Raw genomic sequence first — 17,819 nt, forward strand, 5'->3', positions numbered from 1 at the left:
TATGGAGACACAAAAGACCCCGAATAGCCAAAGCAGTCTTGTGGGGGAAAAACGGAGCTGGAGGAATCAGACTCCCTGACTTCAGACTATAGTACAAAGCTACAGTAATCAAGACAATATGGTACTGGCACAAAAACAGAAACATAGATCAATGGAACAAGATAGAAAGCCCAGAGATGAACCCACATACCTACGGCCAACTAATCTATGACAAAGGAGGCAAGGATATACAATGGAGAAAAGACAGCCTCTTCAATAAGTGGTGCTGGGAAAACTGGACATCTACATGTCAAAGAATGAAATTAGAGGGGCTTCCCTGGTGGTGCAGTGGTTGAGAATCCGCCTGCCAATGCAGGGGACACGGGTTCGAGCCCTGGTCCGGGAAGATCCCACATGCCACGGAGCAACTAAGCCTGTGTGCCACAACTACTGAGCCTGCGCTCTAGAGCCTGTGAGCCGCAACTACTGAAGCCCATGCACCTAGAGCCCGTGCTCCGCAATGAGAAGCCACTGCAATGAGAAGCCCACGCACCAAAATGAAGAGTAGTCCCTTCTCGCCGCAACTAGAGAAAGCCTGCTCGCAGCAACGAAGACCCAACACAGCCAAAAATAAATAAATAAAATAAATAAGTTAAAAAAAAAAAAGAACGAAATTAGAACACTCCCTAACACCATACACAAAAATAAACTCAAAATGGATTCGAGACCTAAATGTAAGGCCAGACACTATAAAACTCTTAGAGGAAAACATAGGAAGAACACTCTTTGACATAAATCACAGCAAGATCTTTTTTGATCCACCTCCTAGAGTGATGGAAATAAAAACAAAACTAAACAAATGGGACCTAATAAAACTTCAAAGCTTTTGCACAGCAAAGGAAACCATAAACAAGACAAAAAGACATCCCTCAGAATGGGAGAAAATATTTGCACATGAATCAACGGACAAAGGATTAATCTCCAAAATATATAAACAGCTCATGCAGCTCAATATTAGAAAAACAAACAACCCAATCCAAAAATGGGCAGAAGACCTAAATAGACCTTTCTCCAAAGAAGACATACAGATGGACAAGAAGCATATGAAAAGCTACTCAACATCACTAATTATTAGAGAAATGCGAATCAAAACTACAATGAGGTATCATCTCACACCAGTTAGAATGGGCATCATCAGAAAATCTACAAACAACAAATGCTGGAGAGGGTATGGAGAAAAGGGAACCCTCTTGCACTGTTGGTGAGAATGTAAATTGATACAGCCACTATGGAGAACAGTATGGAGGTTCCTTAAAAAACTAAAAATGGAATTACCATATGACCCAACAATCCCACTACTGGGCATACCCAGAGAAAACCATAATTCAAAAAGACACATGCACCGCAATGTTCATTGCAGCACTATTTACAATAGCCAGGTCATGGAAGCAACCTAAATGCCCATCGACAGACGAATGGATAAAGAAGCTGTTGTACATATATACAATGGAATATAACTCAGCCATAAAAAGGAACGAAATTGAGTCATTTGTTGAGACGTGGATGGATCTAGAGACTGTCATACAGAGTGAAGGAAGTCAGAAAGAGAAAAACAAATATTGTATATTAACGCATATATGTGGAACCTAGAAAAATGGTACAGATGAACTGGTTTGCAGGGCAGAAATTGAGACACAGATGTAGAGAACAAACGTATGGACACCAAGGGGGGAAGTGGCGGAGGGGTGGGGATGGTGGTGTGATGCATTGGGTGATTGGGATTGACATGTAGACACTGATGTGTATAAAACTGATGACTAATAAGGACCTGCTGTATAAAAAAATAAATAAAATAAAATTTGAAAAAGCTTTTGCTTATACACACAAGTTATTTTTTTCCTTAGAATTTGAATCTCTAAAACATTATGGTGATGATTATTATATAACAACCCCAAATAGTTAAAAGCCTTCCTAATGTGGCTTATCATAATTCTTTCACATATTTTAGTGAGGGAATTTATTTAAAAAATATCTTAATAATAAAATCAAGTATGCAGTTGTTATAAATGAGATCAAGATAGGTTGATAAGTTACAACAAATATATTTTTTCTGTGTAATGCATTTGCATTTATAGATATGAATTAAAATAGCCATTACCTTATTAGAACTTAACAGAGAAATATGAAATGAGGTTTATTTTCTTAACGTTCAGAATTTATTTTCTTATTACAACTATAGGAGCATTATTTCAACATTATCCCAAATGAATTGTTCAGTACTTTCACTGATGTAGTAGCTATGTGCTTGAAATATTTTGCAAAAATTCTTGTTAACAACTCTCTTATTTTTGCTCCTTTTACTTATTTTCATCCAATAAAGCCATGTGAACCAATTAAAAAAAAAAAAAGAAACGAATTCATTTAAAAAGCCAACTCAAAATTTCCCTGGTGCAACCTGTCTACTCTCATTTATCTTGTAATGCATTCTGACCTGTTTTATGTGGAAACCTATCCTCCATCATTTTTGGGGAAGCTTCGATTTCTTTCCCTCAATGGCACAAGCCATTGTTCTTGAGGTGCATGTATTGAGTTTTTACACACTTTTGCCATCTTGCAAAATATTTTTTGATAGTGACTCTATCCAGTTAAAATGCTAAGCCATACCCTTCTGTCTACGCCTTTCTCTGAGCATTAACACTGTTATCTGTGAACTTTAGACACCATCATTAGGTCACTGTTGGAAACATAAACAAAGATGGGCATGAAACTGACTCTAGTTGCTGTAACAAAGTCCCAGGTAACAGTAATGCCCTGGCAGGCACTCCGAGTCAGGAGCATAATGGCCCTTTATTAAAACACCTTCACATCTCACTTGATCAGGTATGTGATCCTTATAAAGTTGCTTAACCTTTCTAAGGCTCACTTTCTAAACTACAAAACAGGTTAATACTGTTAATTACCTTCTATGGAAGAATTAGAAGAGATAATATAGCTAATACTTAACACAGTACTTGATAGACAGTAATCACTCTAAATTTTAAATACTGAACTTTGTTCAAAAGTAAATATTAATACATTTTAAACATGCTTAAAATGTCCCTGATACCTGAGATCACAACTGCCAGAAATTAGTAAAATTAAATATTAAAGAGATAAGCAATCTTATTTTCTGCAACTTCTTCAGGCATCTTTCTTAACAAAGAAAAACTAAATAATACATTAAACTGGAAATGTTATAAAACTCTGAAAATGAGAAAGAACTTCAAATGTGCCAAGGCTGGGTAATAAAAAGTCCAAGTTTTAGGCAATAATAATATTAAATTTAAGTAAAATTCAAGATAGATACTGGCACTATTTTCCCACAACAGTAAAGAAAACTATATTGCAAATTATCTGCAGTTGAACGAAGGTGTACTAAATTTGGGACATGGAATTCATATACAAAGAGAAACAACAGCTTACAAATGAGTGCTCATAATGACAACTAACCAGAGATTTAAACATTATCATCACCTGGCTGTAGAAAAAGTAGCCATTGTCCAGGAGGAAGAAATTTTCCTCTACCCTCCTAGGTTCTCTGGCTGGTCTAAGAATTAAATGGACATGAGACAGATTAAGAGGAGAAAATCAAACCAAAGTTTAATAACATGTAAACATGAAAGAGACCCAGAAAAACCAAGTAACTTGCCAAAATGGCCGAAACCCTCACCCTAAATACCATCTCCACCTAAAGACAAAGGAGGATGTTGGGGTAGGAGTTGGGACTTCAAATGTGAGGAAGGCATGGAGATGGAAAAGCAAACGTTTGGGAAACAAATGTTTGCTAGGCCTTGCAGAGACAATGGGACACAGAGTGGACTCTACATCTCCAAGAGTTTCACCCACCACACCTAGCCTGTATTCTTTGCAGATATTTCTGGTGACAGCTCTATTCCTGTTATAGGCCCTCTATCTAAATTCTTCAGGCAGTTAGGGGCAAGGTCAAAGGTGCTTCCAGAGGCTTTTTGGCCTTGATTGTTTTCAGCTTGAAACTGCATGCCAGAAACATTTTGGGGTAGCAAATTTTGTTCCCCTGCACCATCATCAATGTAACTATTGCACTGAATACCAGTTTTCCATTTATTGAAATTATCTTTTTTTTTTTTTTAAAGATATACCAGGTTTAAAATATTCTGTTCAAACTGGAAAATTGGTTATTAAAGTCTTATAGGGGAGCAAAACTTGCCACCCCAAAATGTCTTTCTGGCATGAAAATTATTTTTGAGCTGAAACCAATCAAGGCCCAAAAGGACGAAACTTGACCTTCCCCCAGCTACCTAAAAAAATGTCAGTAGAGGATCTGTTCCAGGAAGGGACCTATCACCATAGATTAATTATAGTATGAACTATGTTATGCAGACAGGGAGGAACTTAGCGAAGTTTGTTAAAAATTCCTTTGTGTCCTATTGTCTCTGCATGGCCTAGCAAACATTTACCAAACATTTGCTTTTCTATCTCCTTGTCAATTGCCTCTCCCACTTTGAGGTCCCAAACCACTATCCCCAACATCCTCCTTAGTCTTTAGCTAAAGATGGTATTTAAGGTGAGGGTTTCAGCCATTTTGGTGAGTTATTCACAGTTTTTCTGGGTCTCTCCCATATACACGTTAGTAAACTTTAGTTTTTCTCCTGTTAATCTGTCAATAATCTCATGTCAATTTAGTTCTTAGACCAGCCAGAAGAAACTAGAAGGGTAGAGGAAAATTTCTTCCTCCCCAATAGTCTCTTAAGAATTTTTTTAAATGGATATATCTGGATATATCTAGTATAGTAAATGACAAATGGCGGAGGTGAAATGAGAAGGAATTCTAATTAGATATAGATAGCAAGGAGCCTGTGGAGAATTGAAAAGTGGTTTTGTCTCCCCACCCCAAAAAACAAAGGCAGTAACAGGTTAGCTAAAAGTTTCCTCTAGCTCGCACTAGGGCTACCTAAATCAGCATGCGTTTGGTAAGCAGTTATTAATGAGGCTCCTACCTCACCTATTTCTATCAAAACACTTGAGCTGAGGTGTATACTGAAATTATTTGTTCACTCCTCTTTCTCCCCAACACTAAACTTTTAATGAACCATTAAGAGTCTTATAATCAAGAACCTTGTTCAATTTATTTTTGTTATAGTCCTGAAACCTAGGATAATGCCTAGCATACAGGAGCATGCAATGTGGCTATTCTGCATTTATTTAACCAATGACATCTCAATTTCACCTTTACAGCTTAGACAACTTTTAATAACATTATTGATGTGAGAAATTTTCTTCTAGAAACCTGATAGTTCTTATAGATGTTGTCATGTTTTAAAATTTTTGTGTCTTCATTTCTGTGAAGATCTATAATGAAATTAATAAAGGCTGAGTCTGGATCATCTGGATGCTTGCTATCTTACTACTTAATACTGTCCTGTGATTTCAGTGTTTTTGACTGGGTTGGTTTCAAACAGCAAAGCTACTTTAATTGTTGCAGGCTAATACTAACAGAAGCAGAGTACCTTGAAAATTACATTACAGCATCAGGAATAAATGGAGGTTATGAAGCAGTTCAAGTAGAGGAAAGTAGTGTAAGACATGGGACAGGACATTAACAGCACTCTGAATTGAAACTCACACTATATTATCTATACCATATTCACACTAGCAAGTGGCAATTTAGTTTCAGTATTCCTTTGTCACATTAATATTGTTAGGTTAAATTTTGCTAGTTTGTAACACTATTTAACTTATAAATCTGTTTGTATTTTACAGTTATGTATGAGTAGATGCATAGTAAGTTAAGATCAGGTTTTATGTTGTACACATTTAAGATTATAAAATGTAGTATGTCAACACAGGGGGTTTCATTTCTGTTTAAAACAGTCCTACGTATTACTCTTGATTGAAAAACACGTTTTCAGAATTCCAAAATGCACTTCAGGGTCTCTAAACACAATGAAACCAGTAGTTTTGGAAGTTCACAGACTTCACCAATTTCCCAAGGGAAGTCCAAGATTCCCCAAAGATGAGAAATCAGTTTTGGAATAAGTAATTTGAAAATTTGGTACTTACTGGGAAAGCACCATCTCCTAATCTCTTAAGGTTCAAGCGAGGATGCTATCATTGAATCTTTCATGATTTGGTGAGAAGTTCATGATCAACTTCTGTTAAAGGTTTCACTGCCTTCAGCTAAACACGTATCCTCTGTTCAACTAAGCTAAGCACTTCATTTTCTGCTTTATTTTCATCCTGGACTTCCCATTTATTATCTACCTTGTTAGACAAATACCATTCTACCCTTCAAGAGGTTAAGAAATTAGAAGCTTACAATATCGTAGGTACAGATAAACCTTTCTTAGTTTTATTTATTTAAATAATGTTTTGTTATCAATATATTTCCTACTGATACCCACCACTTGAGCAGAGAACCTATTTGACCAATCTTTGATTCAAAACTGCTACCCTTAATAAATCATGTATCAAATGGTATCAACCATCACATGGAGTTTATTTAATGGGCTTGGTGCTTTTTAATAGGAAACCTAGCCCCAATAGTCAAGGGGCAAAGTGTACATAAAAGAAACTTAATGTTGACTGTAACTACCTTCTTTTGTCCCTGCCTTGCAATATAAAGGGAATAAGAGGTGTTAATTAAATTTTCCTGTTATTTGCATAAGTGACATGAATGTATTTTTAAAATTGTAGTTGAAGACATTTGTAGTTCTTGGATTAAAGAGACTAGATACTGCCAAAATTAATAGTATTTAGTGGTAGAGTTTCTTTTTTTTTTTTAGTTTACCTTTTGTCTATTTAATCATTAAATGCAACCAATCTCAAAACTGTACTTATTCCATTTTTTACACTGCTGCTTATTCCTTCTACTTGACTCTCTCCTGTAATCTCTCCTATAATCCAGACTCTAATTTTTTGAAAATCCCACACAATTCCAAAATTCAAAAATTCTTCCCTGCCACTCTACTCCCCAGTAAGTTTCCCACTCTCAATTTTTTTTGTATATAACCTGACATTTTATTTTTTTCCCCAAAATGCCTTTCTTACATGAATGTTATATCTTTCCTGTTGTCCTACCACAAAACCTAGAAAAAAAGAAGGCTGTGAACAACTATTTATTGATACAATGGAACTTATATTTTAGAATTAAAAATACTCCCTACACCTACACTCCCACTGCTCCCAACACTTATTAGTTAAACCCTTATGATATAGTTGGTTAGAGGTATTTTCATTTATAGTTAAAAAGTATAATAATGAGGAAATATTTTTCAAAACTAGTTTTTGAGTAACAAAGTACAATAAGTCATGCATAAGTACAGATTAGCATAGACATTCCAATCACCTGCTAAATGTTTCACATAATTTATTATCACTTCACATTCAATGGTTAAGATGGCTTCTTATAAACAGGGATAACATTAAGCTAACTAATGAAAAGGGGGCAAAACCATGTCTACTTAGTATCTCTGATTATATAGTCTATTTCCATTCAAGAAAAACGAATATTTAACTGTTATATATTTTCATTTTTCCTACAGTCATTAAAACAAAGTTTTTTTCCCTGAAACACTCTTTCCTTCTAGAGAACTGTTTTAATGTCTGAAGCAGAACAGTAATTAACCCTTTGAAGATGAAAAACAATGGCCTTCAAAAAGCAATTCTAAAAGATCATGGTCTCAGGACCCTTTATACTCTTACAAATTATTCAGGACCCCAAAAAAGCCTTAGTTGGACTACCTATATTGATAATTACTACATTTGAAATTGAAACTGAGACATTTTAAAAATATTAATTAGCTTAAAAATAACAATTCAATAACGTTTTAACATAAATTTGATTTCTATTAATAATAACTACTTTCCAAAACAAAATATAATTAATGAGAAGAGTGGCACTGCCTTACATTTTGCACATCTTTTTAATGTCTGGCTTAATAGGAGAAGCTGGATTCTCATATTGGTTTCTTCTTTCAATCTATTATGATATATTGTTTTGATTGAAGTGAAAGAACCAAGACTCTAAATAGAAATTTTCAAAGGGGAGGAGAATCTTAATAACCTTTTCAGAGAATTACTGATAGTTTTCTTTGCTATTAAAACAAATTCTCAGGCCCTACCATACCTACTAAATCAAAAACTCTGAGCCTGGGGCCCAGCAATCTGTATTTTAACTGGCTCTCTTGATTCTAATATACTCAGAAGCTTGAGGACTTCTGATCTACCTTATACTGACTAATACAACTCTCAGCCTCAGTCAGGTCATCGTGGAGGGGACAGTGGCAAGATGAATCACCTAAATGAATTAAAACTCATATTCAGACTAATGGTTATAGTTTCCTTGTGCTGTTCAACATCATTACCTTAAAATTTGACACTTTTTTTTGTTCTGGGGTTACTATAAAAATAACTTTTTAATATTTTAGTTTATGAAACTTTGAATGCTTTAAAATACATTAAAATGTAACCTCCCCCCAAATTATTCATTTCGAAGCAAAACAGTGTCTACCCAGCGTTAAGGAATATATCATCTGATAAAACTTACATTAAAAAATTTACTATCCTAATCTACAGTTTTACTTCAGTGACTGAATTAAGCTTTGCCATATAAAAGGTAATCCGAAAGGAAGTAGATTCATTTCCCTCCATAATCTGACATCAAATTTCTCTAACCAGCCTATATATTACCTGCAAAGGCATGGCTTATTTCAGCTTCTGGATATTTTACTGGAATGTGTGCTTTTCTCCATTTGTATCCCATACAAATCCAACACATTCTTCATGACCCAGTCTAAGTTACTCTATCCATAAAGTAATTTGCACCTCCTTAGGTAAAAAAAGTATAGCCCTTTATCATTTTTTATTACCTCTAATGAGAAGATACAATGTTCTTCTCAAACAAACTTAAAAAAAAAAAGCAGCCTCTACAAAAATTAACATTTTCCTTATGATAGGTTTCAGTTAACATACAGACTGACTTCCTGATACTAAATATTTAAGAAACTTTCAAAAGATCAGATTTTAAATAATGTTAAAAAGAAAATTATTCACATGAAGACAAGTCATTATTTAAACATCTAAAGTAATGATCGGGCTTCCCTGGTGGCGCAGTGGTTGAGAATCTGCCTGCTAATGCAGGGGACACGGGTTCGAGCCCTGGTCTGGGAGGATCCCGCATGCCGCGGAGCAGCTAGGCCCGTGAGCCACAAATACTGAGCCTGCGCGTCTGGAGCCTGTGCTCCGCAACAAGAGAGGACACGATAGTGAGAGGCCCGCGCACCGCGATGAAGGGTGGCCCATGCTTGCCGCAACTGGAGGAAGCCCTCGCACAGAAACGAAGACCCAACACAGCCAAAATAAATAAATAAATAAATAAATAATAATTAAAGGTGCTAATAATTAAAAAAAAAAAAAAAAAGCCAGACCCTTAGCTCTTAAAAATAAATAAATAAAAAATAAAGTAATGATCAATAAAGACTAAAAAAGTACTTATGGATAAAAAGGGAAGGTCTTATGTGCTTGGCTCTTTTTTGCATATATCAACTGAGAAATACAAATCAAACTGGTAAATAATAGTATATCCACAATCTATAGTAAAAATAAGTTTTGACAGGAAACAGATTTTTCTGAAACCCTGAGGATAGATTAAAATGACATGAAAAAACTTAGTTCATTTACTTATTTTCAAAGCATTTACTAGGTGCCTACTATGCACAGAGCTTTTTATACTCCTTTCTCTCATGTTCCAGAGAATAAACAAGCACATATACTAAAATAATGAGCCACTCACAAGAGATTTTAGAGGGCAGTAACTTACAGGAGTTTGGATTTTAGGGTGGAAAAAGTTTTTGAGATATATTATTTTCTTATCTCTAAAATTATGATTACAAATAACAGGTATATAAGCTAAATGAGGAAGGCATTCTTATTTCCTGGTGGTGAAAATAAACAAACAAAACCATAATAGTTAGCCCATAAGGAATGTTTACTATGTGCTCAGTACCATACAAAATTGTACCATATTAAATCATTCAACCCTCACACCAGGAGAGAGGTTCTATTATTATTTATGCATTGAGAAGAAGAGACTGAGACACAGATATATTAGATAACTTGATCGGTCATACAATGGTGGAGGGGCAATTTAAACGCAAAGAATTTGACTTCAGAGCTTGACATATTAACTCCTATGTGAGATTGTTCCCCAGAATTAAAAAAAGGGAAGTGAATCAATTGTACATAAAATTAAAGAAATGATAAGATCAGGATAGGAGATGTATTGAAAGCAATGTGCAATTAGGATAAAAATGACTATTTTTCTTTCCTCTGAGCTTTCTGACAAAAGGCTCAAAGGGTATTACTCTGAAGTGCCACCACAGACAAAAAAGCTACCACTCCTCTCACTATATAAATGTATAAGCCCAGGTTAACAAGGCCATCTTTAGGACCTACAAAAAACTTTCCATTTACTACAGATACCCAGTTCCTACTTCTCTTTTGTGAATGTTTTTCAGTTATTTACATATTAATTTTATATGTTAATTATATCATAAAGTCTGTATACCATAAACAAACAGCACGTTTTTCAGTTACACTGGTCCTTTTTTTCCCCCTCAAATTCTCAAAAATAAAAACAAAACTTTTTCCAAAGAGTTGAGATAAACTCAAGTCTAATTTCATTTGAGCCCTGCCACAACTGAATTACCCTGAATAAACTTCTTAAAGCTTCCTCAAAGGACAGCAACTCTGAAAAAAATTCACTTTTTTTCCAATCCTGTATCACAGCTTAAATTTTGTAGTTTCTTGCCAAAATAATATATTAATGCATTAATAAGTGAAATATCATTCACCCCAAATATGTTTGTAGAAAACCATAACATTGACAAAGGAATTTCCAGACTTTTACATTTGTGGTAGATACACAACGCCCTCTGCTGCACAAGTTGAGGAAACGTCAACCAAGTTAAAAATATCCACAACCAATTAAAGCATGGGCAAAAAATTTCTGGGAAATCTGAAATTGAGACTTATATTTTGCATTTTTGTACATTATCATTGTACAGATTTTGAAATTCTCTATAAGAGATGAAACATTTTCCTCCACACATTCCTGAAGTTCTTAGTCTGACCCTTTTCTGTCTCATCTATATTTACAGGTGGAACAGTGTGTATTTAGGGTGAATCCCCAAAAGACCACAGTGAAATGAAATCTGGGTGTCTCCTTCCTCTCTGTTCCATCTCTCATACCAGGGAACTGGGCACTGACAAATCAGTAGTACTCTGATTACAATTCCAAACCATCTAAACCTGCCCAAGAAAAACAAACACACACACACACACACACACACACACACACAAACGTGCCCAAGCTGGAAAATGAGAATAGAAGACAAAAGGTATTTTATTTTGAAGAATGGGAGAAATGCTATTTATCATTAATAAAAGCTCCATCAACACTGAGAGACTGGAGAGTTATATAAGAGAATCTAAAGTTCTAAGTTTTTTAATATGTTATGGTCTGTGTTGAAGGCACAATGGATCCAAAATATACAATGGAAGATGCTTCATAATATTCAAGGCATTTTTAAGTACAAGCATTGAAATCTATTTCCTGAAATGAAACACCTTCAAAATTCGTTTTAAATATGTAATAGTTGTCTACACTATACAAAGTCTAATTATAACATATGTAATTAATATAACTTGAAACTGCTTTGAAATATGGACTGTTAGTAAAAAATGAGTAGACACACAAACATTTTAAAATAAATCATTATAAATTTATAGAAGTTGAGGAATGTATTATATACTTCCATTTGTCTTGACATAATCGGTCTTTCCTTATACAATCCAATTTCATTCAAACTAAATCCAAAAATTTAAAACATTTATCCTAGTGAGGAAGATGTAAAATGCTTGTTGTATGATATAAGTGGATGAAATTATTAAAGAGCAGTTAAGAAGAAATAACTCAAAGAAATGCTGTTTTAAAAGAAAGAGAATGTGCCTCTTATCTAGCACATTTTAAGGTAAGCTTAAAACAAAATTTAGAGCACCCTCTAGTGGAAAACTGGTGACAAGAAGCTTAAAACCTGTTTTTGAAATTTTACAATTCAATTTCCATACAAGTATCTATGACCTGGGCCAAAAAAGTATATTAGGTAGACCTTTCTTTCCAAATCTTACTCTTAAAGTATCCCCATCAATACACAAAGACACACACAAGACAGAGCAGTTCTCAAAGTCCGACAGAAAACGGTCTATTATTTATCAGTTTCCAAAAGAAGAGACAAGTAAGATCTGTGAATATAACATTATAGATGTAATGCTACTCTATACATTAAAGAATTCCACTGTGGTTATAAAATGATTACAATATAAAAATAAATGGAATTATTTTGGTAGTTTGATTCTTGTGGTTAAAAGATTCAACTGAAAAAGAGAGCTAAGAAAACAACACAGGAAAACTTTTTCCAAATTATAATTTTTTCCAAACACAGCATAACGTTTTATAAATATCCTTTGCTAAATTAGTAAATTTGGCAAGAACCTTCAATGCAATCTGATTATACTCCTTCAGGCTTTGGTAATTAAAGGGACTGCCTGGCGTTGATACAGACATGGTTCCCACATGCAAATTTTACCAGATTATTTTTCACACCAATAATTTAAAACTGAATATATGAAATTCCAGACTACATGAATTAACATGGTTACTACATTAATAATTAGTCAGGCTACACTCAATAAATTATGTTAAATTTTTGGTATCAAACTTTGGAGGAATACTAACAAACTACATAATGTCCTTACCTGAGAGACTATTTTAAGGGTACTTTAAAATCTATTTTCTGTGAAGGGCTGAAGAAACTTGGATTATTTGGCATATGGAAGAAAAGGCTACACAGAAGAACAGAAATATTTATTCATTAATTCAACAATGATTTATCAAACATTTTAGCTAGGCATTGTTCAAGGCTCTGGAGGCACGGTGGCAAAGTGCATGGACAAGGTCCCTGCTCTCATGGAACCTACATCCGGAATGGGAGAGGGTGATGATTAAGAAGTCAACAAGCTCCATGAGGGCTAGGATTTCTGTCCTGTTTATTTTGGTATCCCTAGCACCTAGAACAATACCTAAAATATAGTAGGTGCTCAATAAATATTTGTTGAATTATATTAAAAAAAGATACCTTCAGCTAGTGATAAGTGCTATAAATAAAACAAAACAGAATAATAAATAGAGAGTAATGGAGAGGGGTGGGGTGGCAGGTATATAAATATTATTTGACTGGAGAGTTAGAACAGGCTACTCTAAAAAGATGCCATTCAATCTTAGACTTACTAACCAAAGTCTTGAAAGATCTGAGAGAAGAGCTTCCCAGGAAGAAGAAACAACAAGGACACTTGCCCAAGACAGGAGTGATTTTACATTCAGACATTCAAACCTGTTAGTGTAGGCAAGCCACAATGGTTACAGTAAAGAGTTCAGATTTTAATCATACAGTTTGGGCAAAAGATATTGGTGGTTTCAAATGGGATCAAAGCAGTGGAAATGAAGAGGGGGTAACTTTATGATTTATTTTGGTAAGCAGTAGATATAATTTGATAATAGATTCGATATGTAAGATGAAGCCAACAGTGCAATTAAAAATGACTCCCAAGTCTGGGGCTTAAACAACTGAGTAGGTGATGTTACTATTTACTAAGATGGGGAAACCAAGTGAGGAGCAGCTTATCAGGCAGGTAGTGGAGGAAGAAAACAACTTTTATGACTAGCTGTATATTTAGGATTTCAACTAAACAGCTAATGAAATGGATTGAAATAGAGTAAATTTGGAAGTTGCACAGAGATGGTGTTTAAAGCCATGGGGCCAAGGAGTTATTAGGAAGAAGGAGGATGAGAATGATTATTCTACATAACTCTAAGGGGAAAAGGTAAAGAATTAAAGATAGAGGTTAATGTGAGTTCAGTGTTGTTTGATAAGAGAAAGAACATTTAAACATTCTAACTAGAGCTGTACAGTAAGAGATTGGACTGCTTGCAAAATTATGGGCTTCCCACTAAAGGAGGCATTTCAAGAAGTAAGGGCTAGATGACCATCTGTAGGATTTCTACTAAAGCAGTTCTTATAAGGGATGGGAGATTCCCTTACATGTCCTTCCAAGGTACCATATAAAGGGACTTCAATTTAAATTCACTTATGCAACTTATTTTCTTACGAAGTAGATTCCAGAGCAAAAATCACTGGCATATAAAATGTATATCTGCTACTAGCCATTATTTGTTACCTGTTTTTGTCAGCAAAAGGTTATCCAGGTGCCTGTCTCCAACTCCAAGAATATATGTAATCACGCAATATCCAGCTGCAATAACAGTTCAAAAACAAAAGACAAAAGAATTGTGAAAAACACATGCAAACCAGGTTATACATACAACTGAATACAACAGCAGTTTGTGCTACTTTAATTTCAAATTGATTACTACTCTTTCTGACTTCTTATCTAAATTCTCAAATTAAATGTGTAATCTTTGACTCTATGAAGAGGTTATCACTTGAAACTCAAATTATTATTTGCAACAGAAAAAATATCCTGTAGAATTCTGTCAAATTATAAAAGTCACTTTAATCAAAAGTTAAATGAGGTTTCAGAAACCTTAATTATAACATGTATCTATCGTTTTTCATTTCAAATTAGATATATGTTAAGAATGACAGTGAAAAAAATGTGTCTGCAGAAACACACATAATGAAGTCAACCATCCCACAACCATCTTATCTATACTATAACAAAAGTAAGTGTAGAATTAAAAAAAAAAATCTTTAGAGAAACAATCTTGAAGTGCCAGCAGATAGAAAAACAAATGAATTCACGTGAGTGGTAAAGGCATGTATGAAGTTCACAGCATAATCCTCTAAATTAAGACAAATTACATGAGCAGGACCAGGGGCAGAGTCACTGTCTCTACCTTTATTCTCTTTTTCTTTCTCTTCTAAAGTCTGGAAACCTGGCGCACGATGAAAGTGCTCAAAAAATTTAAGCAAATAACACCTGTTTGAAGCTGTTTTTTTTCTGTTCTGTTTCTTGCATTAGTAACTTAAGAACAAACGCAAATTGCAAACACACATATGACTATGCCAGTATTTACAAACACATGTTTATTTCAGACACTATGTAGAAAAAAGATCGGACCACCTGTTAATGACCAAATTAATCCTGTCTAAATTCGACTAATATTAAAGTTCATTTAATTCAGGTTCTGAAGGCCATTCTGGAAGTCCAAAAGTGACTTAAGCAATGACATCCATCATCAGATTAATCTTCAATTATAATTATAAACACAGTTACAATTTATTGAAGGCTAGGTTCTTAGCTAGGCACACTACATTCATCATGTCTAACGCTTTTAATGATGTCAGTTAAGTATTATAACCATCCTTCAAATGAAAAAACCTAAGGCTCCAGAAGTTAACAGGATTGTCCAAGGTCACTGGGCTGGGGTTTAAAACTAAGTTAGACTCTAACATCATTGCTTATGCCACTTTTGCACTGTACTCTGTGTAATTCCTCCTTCCCAAAGTGGCTATTTTGATGGATGCAACATTCAACAAGATATTTAAGCTCAAGTATATTTGTTTCGAATAACTCACCATACCCTAATTCTAGATAAAATTATATATTATATATATTTCAAAATATATCCATATGTAGAGAATGAATGAAAGATAGCATACTATCATTCAAAAAAATGCTTCTAATCATATTACTGGTCTACTAATAATTTTCACTTAACTGTAACAAATCAGTTACAGTTGACTAAACAAATCAGTTATTCTCAAAATATAGTCTGTAGTGTGACAAGGACTACTAGTTTGCCAACAACACAATATCCTATGTACACTTCTTCCTTAAAACAAGACCAAACTAAGATTTCTGGGGCAAGACTGTACCTACATAAAAGACTACATTTCCCAGCCTCACTTGAAGTTAGGCCTGTCCAGTAAGACGTAGGCAAATGTAGTTTTGTGGTGAGCATTTTTATAGAGGGAGCTGACCAAGAGAATCAGAGACCTTGGTTGACACTAACATCCCTAAAGAGTTAAAACAACAACAGTAATGGCTTACATCTGGGCTTCTTACAAAAAAGAAAATAACTGTTACGTGTGTAAACCACCATAGTTAGATTATGTTAACTGATGCTGAATGAAACTGGTAGTTGGGCCACTGGGGGACTTGAGGGTCATTTACATAAAGGATGAGCAAATACAGCTTGATGGCCCAAATTGGTCCCCCTCTGTTTTTATATTTTATAAAGAAAGTTTATTGGAACAGAGCCACGCCCATTTATTTCAATATTTTTTAAGCACTATAATGGCCTGGTTGAATGGTTGCAACAGAGACCACCTGGCCTGAAAAGTATAAATATATTTACTATCTGAAAGGCTTTAGGGAAAAACTGACTGACATTTGATCTAGGGCATTGCTACTCAAAATGTGACACACAGACTGGCAGTTTCACTACCACCTAGAATCTTGTTAAAAATGCAAACTCTTAAGCCTTACTTCATTCCTATTGCATCAGAATCTCCAGGGGCAGTGTCCAGAGAGTGATTGTTATATATATCAAAGTTTGAAAAGCCCTCTCTAGTGTTCTAATGCACCTAAGAATCCCCTGGGAATCCTGTATGCAGATTCTGATCCAAACAGCAGGGGAAAGGCCTGAGAGTCTGTAATACAAACAAGTGCCCAGGTGAAGCTAATGCTGTTGGATTATACTTGTAGTAGCACTGCTCTAAAACTGCTGCAAAATATGCAGTTCCACAAATGACTAAAGGCTCTCCACTGAAAAACTAGTAAGTGACTTAACTGAAGGATATTAAATCTGATATTGGTAAAGAGAACTGAGAACACATTAGAACTCAGCACACTGAGTTCTCTAATAAGGGATTCACTTAGAAATCTGGTTGCCACTTGTCAAGGATACAAAACTCCTACTGATAATATGCATATGAAGATAGCTGAAACTCCTGCAATTTTCACAAAGAACATCATTGTGTTATCAGTGCATCTGAGTTGTTACATGGTACTAGTTACCCTCTTATTAATTATAAATTACAATTAGTTTAATTTTTATCACTATTTACTTTGTTTCAAGTTGTTTAGCTATCTCTATGAAAGTAATGATTCACATATACAGCAACAGTATTTTTGACCTAAAATTTTCATGTAACTAGACATGTATGAATTATGCCTGTCTCTACTGATAAAACAAGATGTTTTTATAAACTACTCTTTATCATCAAATTTGGTTTTTCAGTAATATTTCATTGTTATTACTGGATTATTTTCCAATGGAAGTGGAAAATGTATGAAAAAGAGCCTTTTTACCCTGCCTCAGTGTGTTAAGGTCATAAATATGTTGGATGATCATTTCAATAAATGTTTTTTAAGTCAAGTGAGACAGCATATGATCTTTCTCTCTTTCATATATATAAATGGTGGAGGTGAGAATTTGGGGTGTTTCAATAATTCAAATGTCAACACTTAAAACATAAAAGATTACATCCTGAAAGAGGTATGTGAGGCAAGAGTAGGATGATCCTCAGAAATTTTGAGGATATAAACAATATTCAGAATGATTTGAGATGGCACAGAGTAGATCAGAAGAGTTTCAGGAAAACTGAAGTTATTCTTTAACTATAATGGAAACACTATACCTGTCCAAGAGAATCTTGTCAAAAGGATGCTATTCATTAGTATTTGGACTTCATGTGAGATACACAAACATCTTGAAATTGCTTTTACAAAACAACTTTGAC

At 34.6% G+C, this 17,819-nt stretch overlaps 1 protein-coding gene across 1 annotated transcript in view; it reads right to left on the reverse strand.

Moving 5' to 3' along the window:
• PIK3C3 (phosphatidylinositol 3-kinase catalytic subunit type 3) overlaps positions 1-17,819 on the reverse strand; it is a 160,264-nt gene that overhangs the window by 22,954 nt on the left and 119,491 nt on the right. The window contains exon 21 of the mRNA XM_061169001.1: positions 14,290-14,364. Coding sequence (XP_061024984.1) covers positions 14,290-14,364 — 75 coding nt within the window. The remainder of the gene's footprint in view (positions 1-14,289; positions 14,365-17,819) is intronic.

This window comes from Eubalaena glacialis, chromosome 15 (assembly GCF_028564815.1).
Source record: "Eubalaena glacialis isolate mEubGla1 chromosome 15, mEubGla1.1.hap2.+ XY, whole genome shotgun sequence".
Classification (NCBI taxonomy): domain Eukaryota; kingdom Metazoa; phylum Chordata; class Mammalia; order Artiodactyla; family Balaenidae; genus Eubalaena; species Eubalaena glacialis.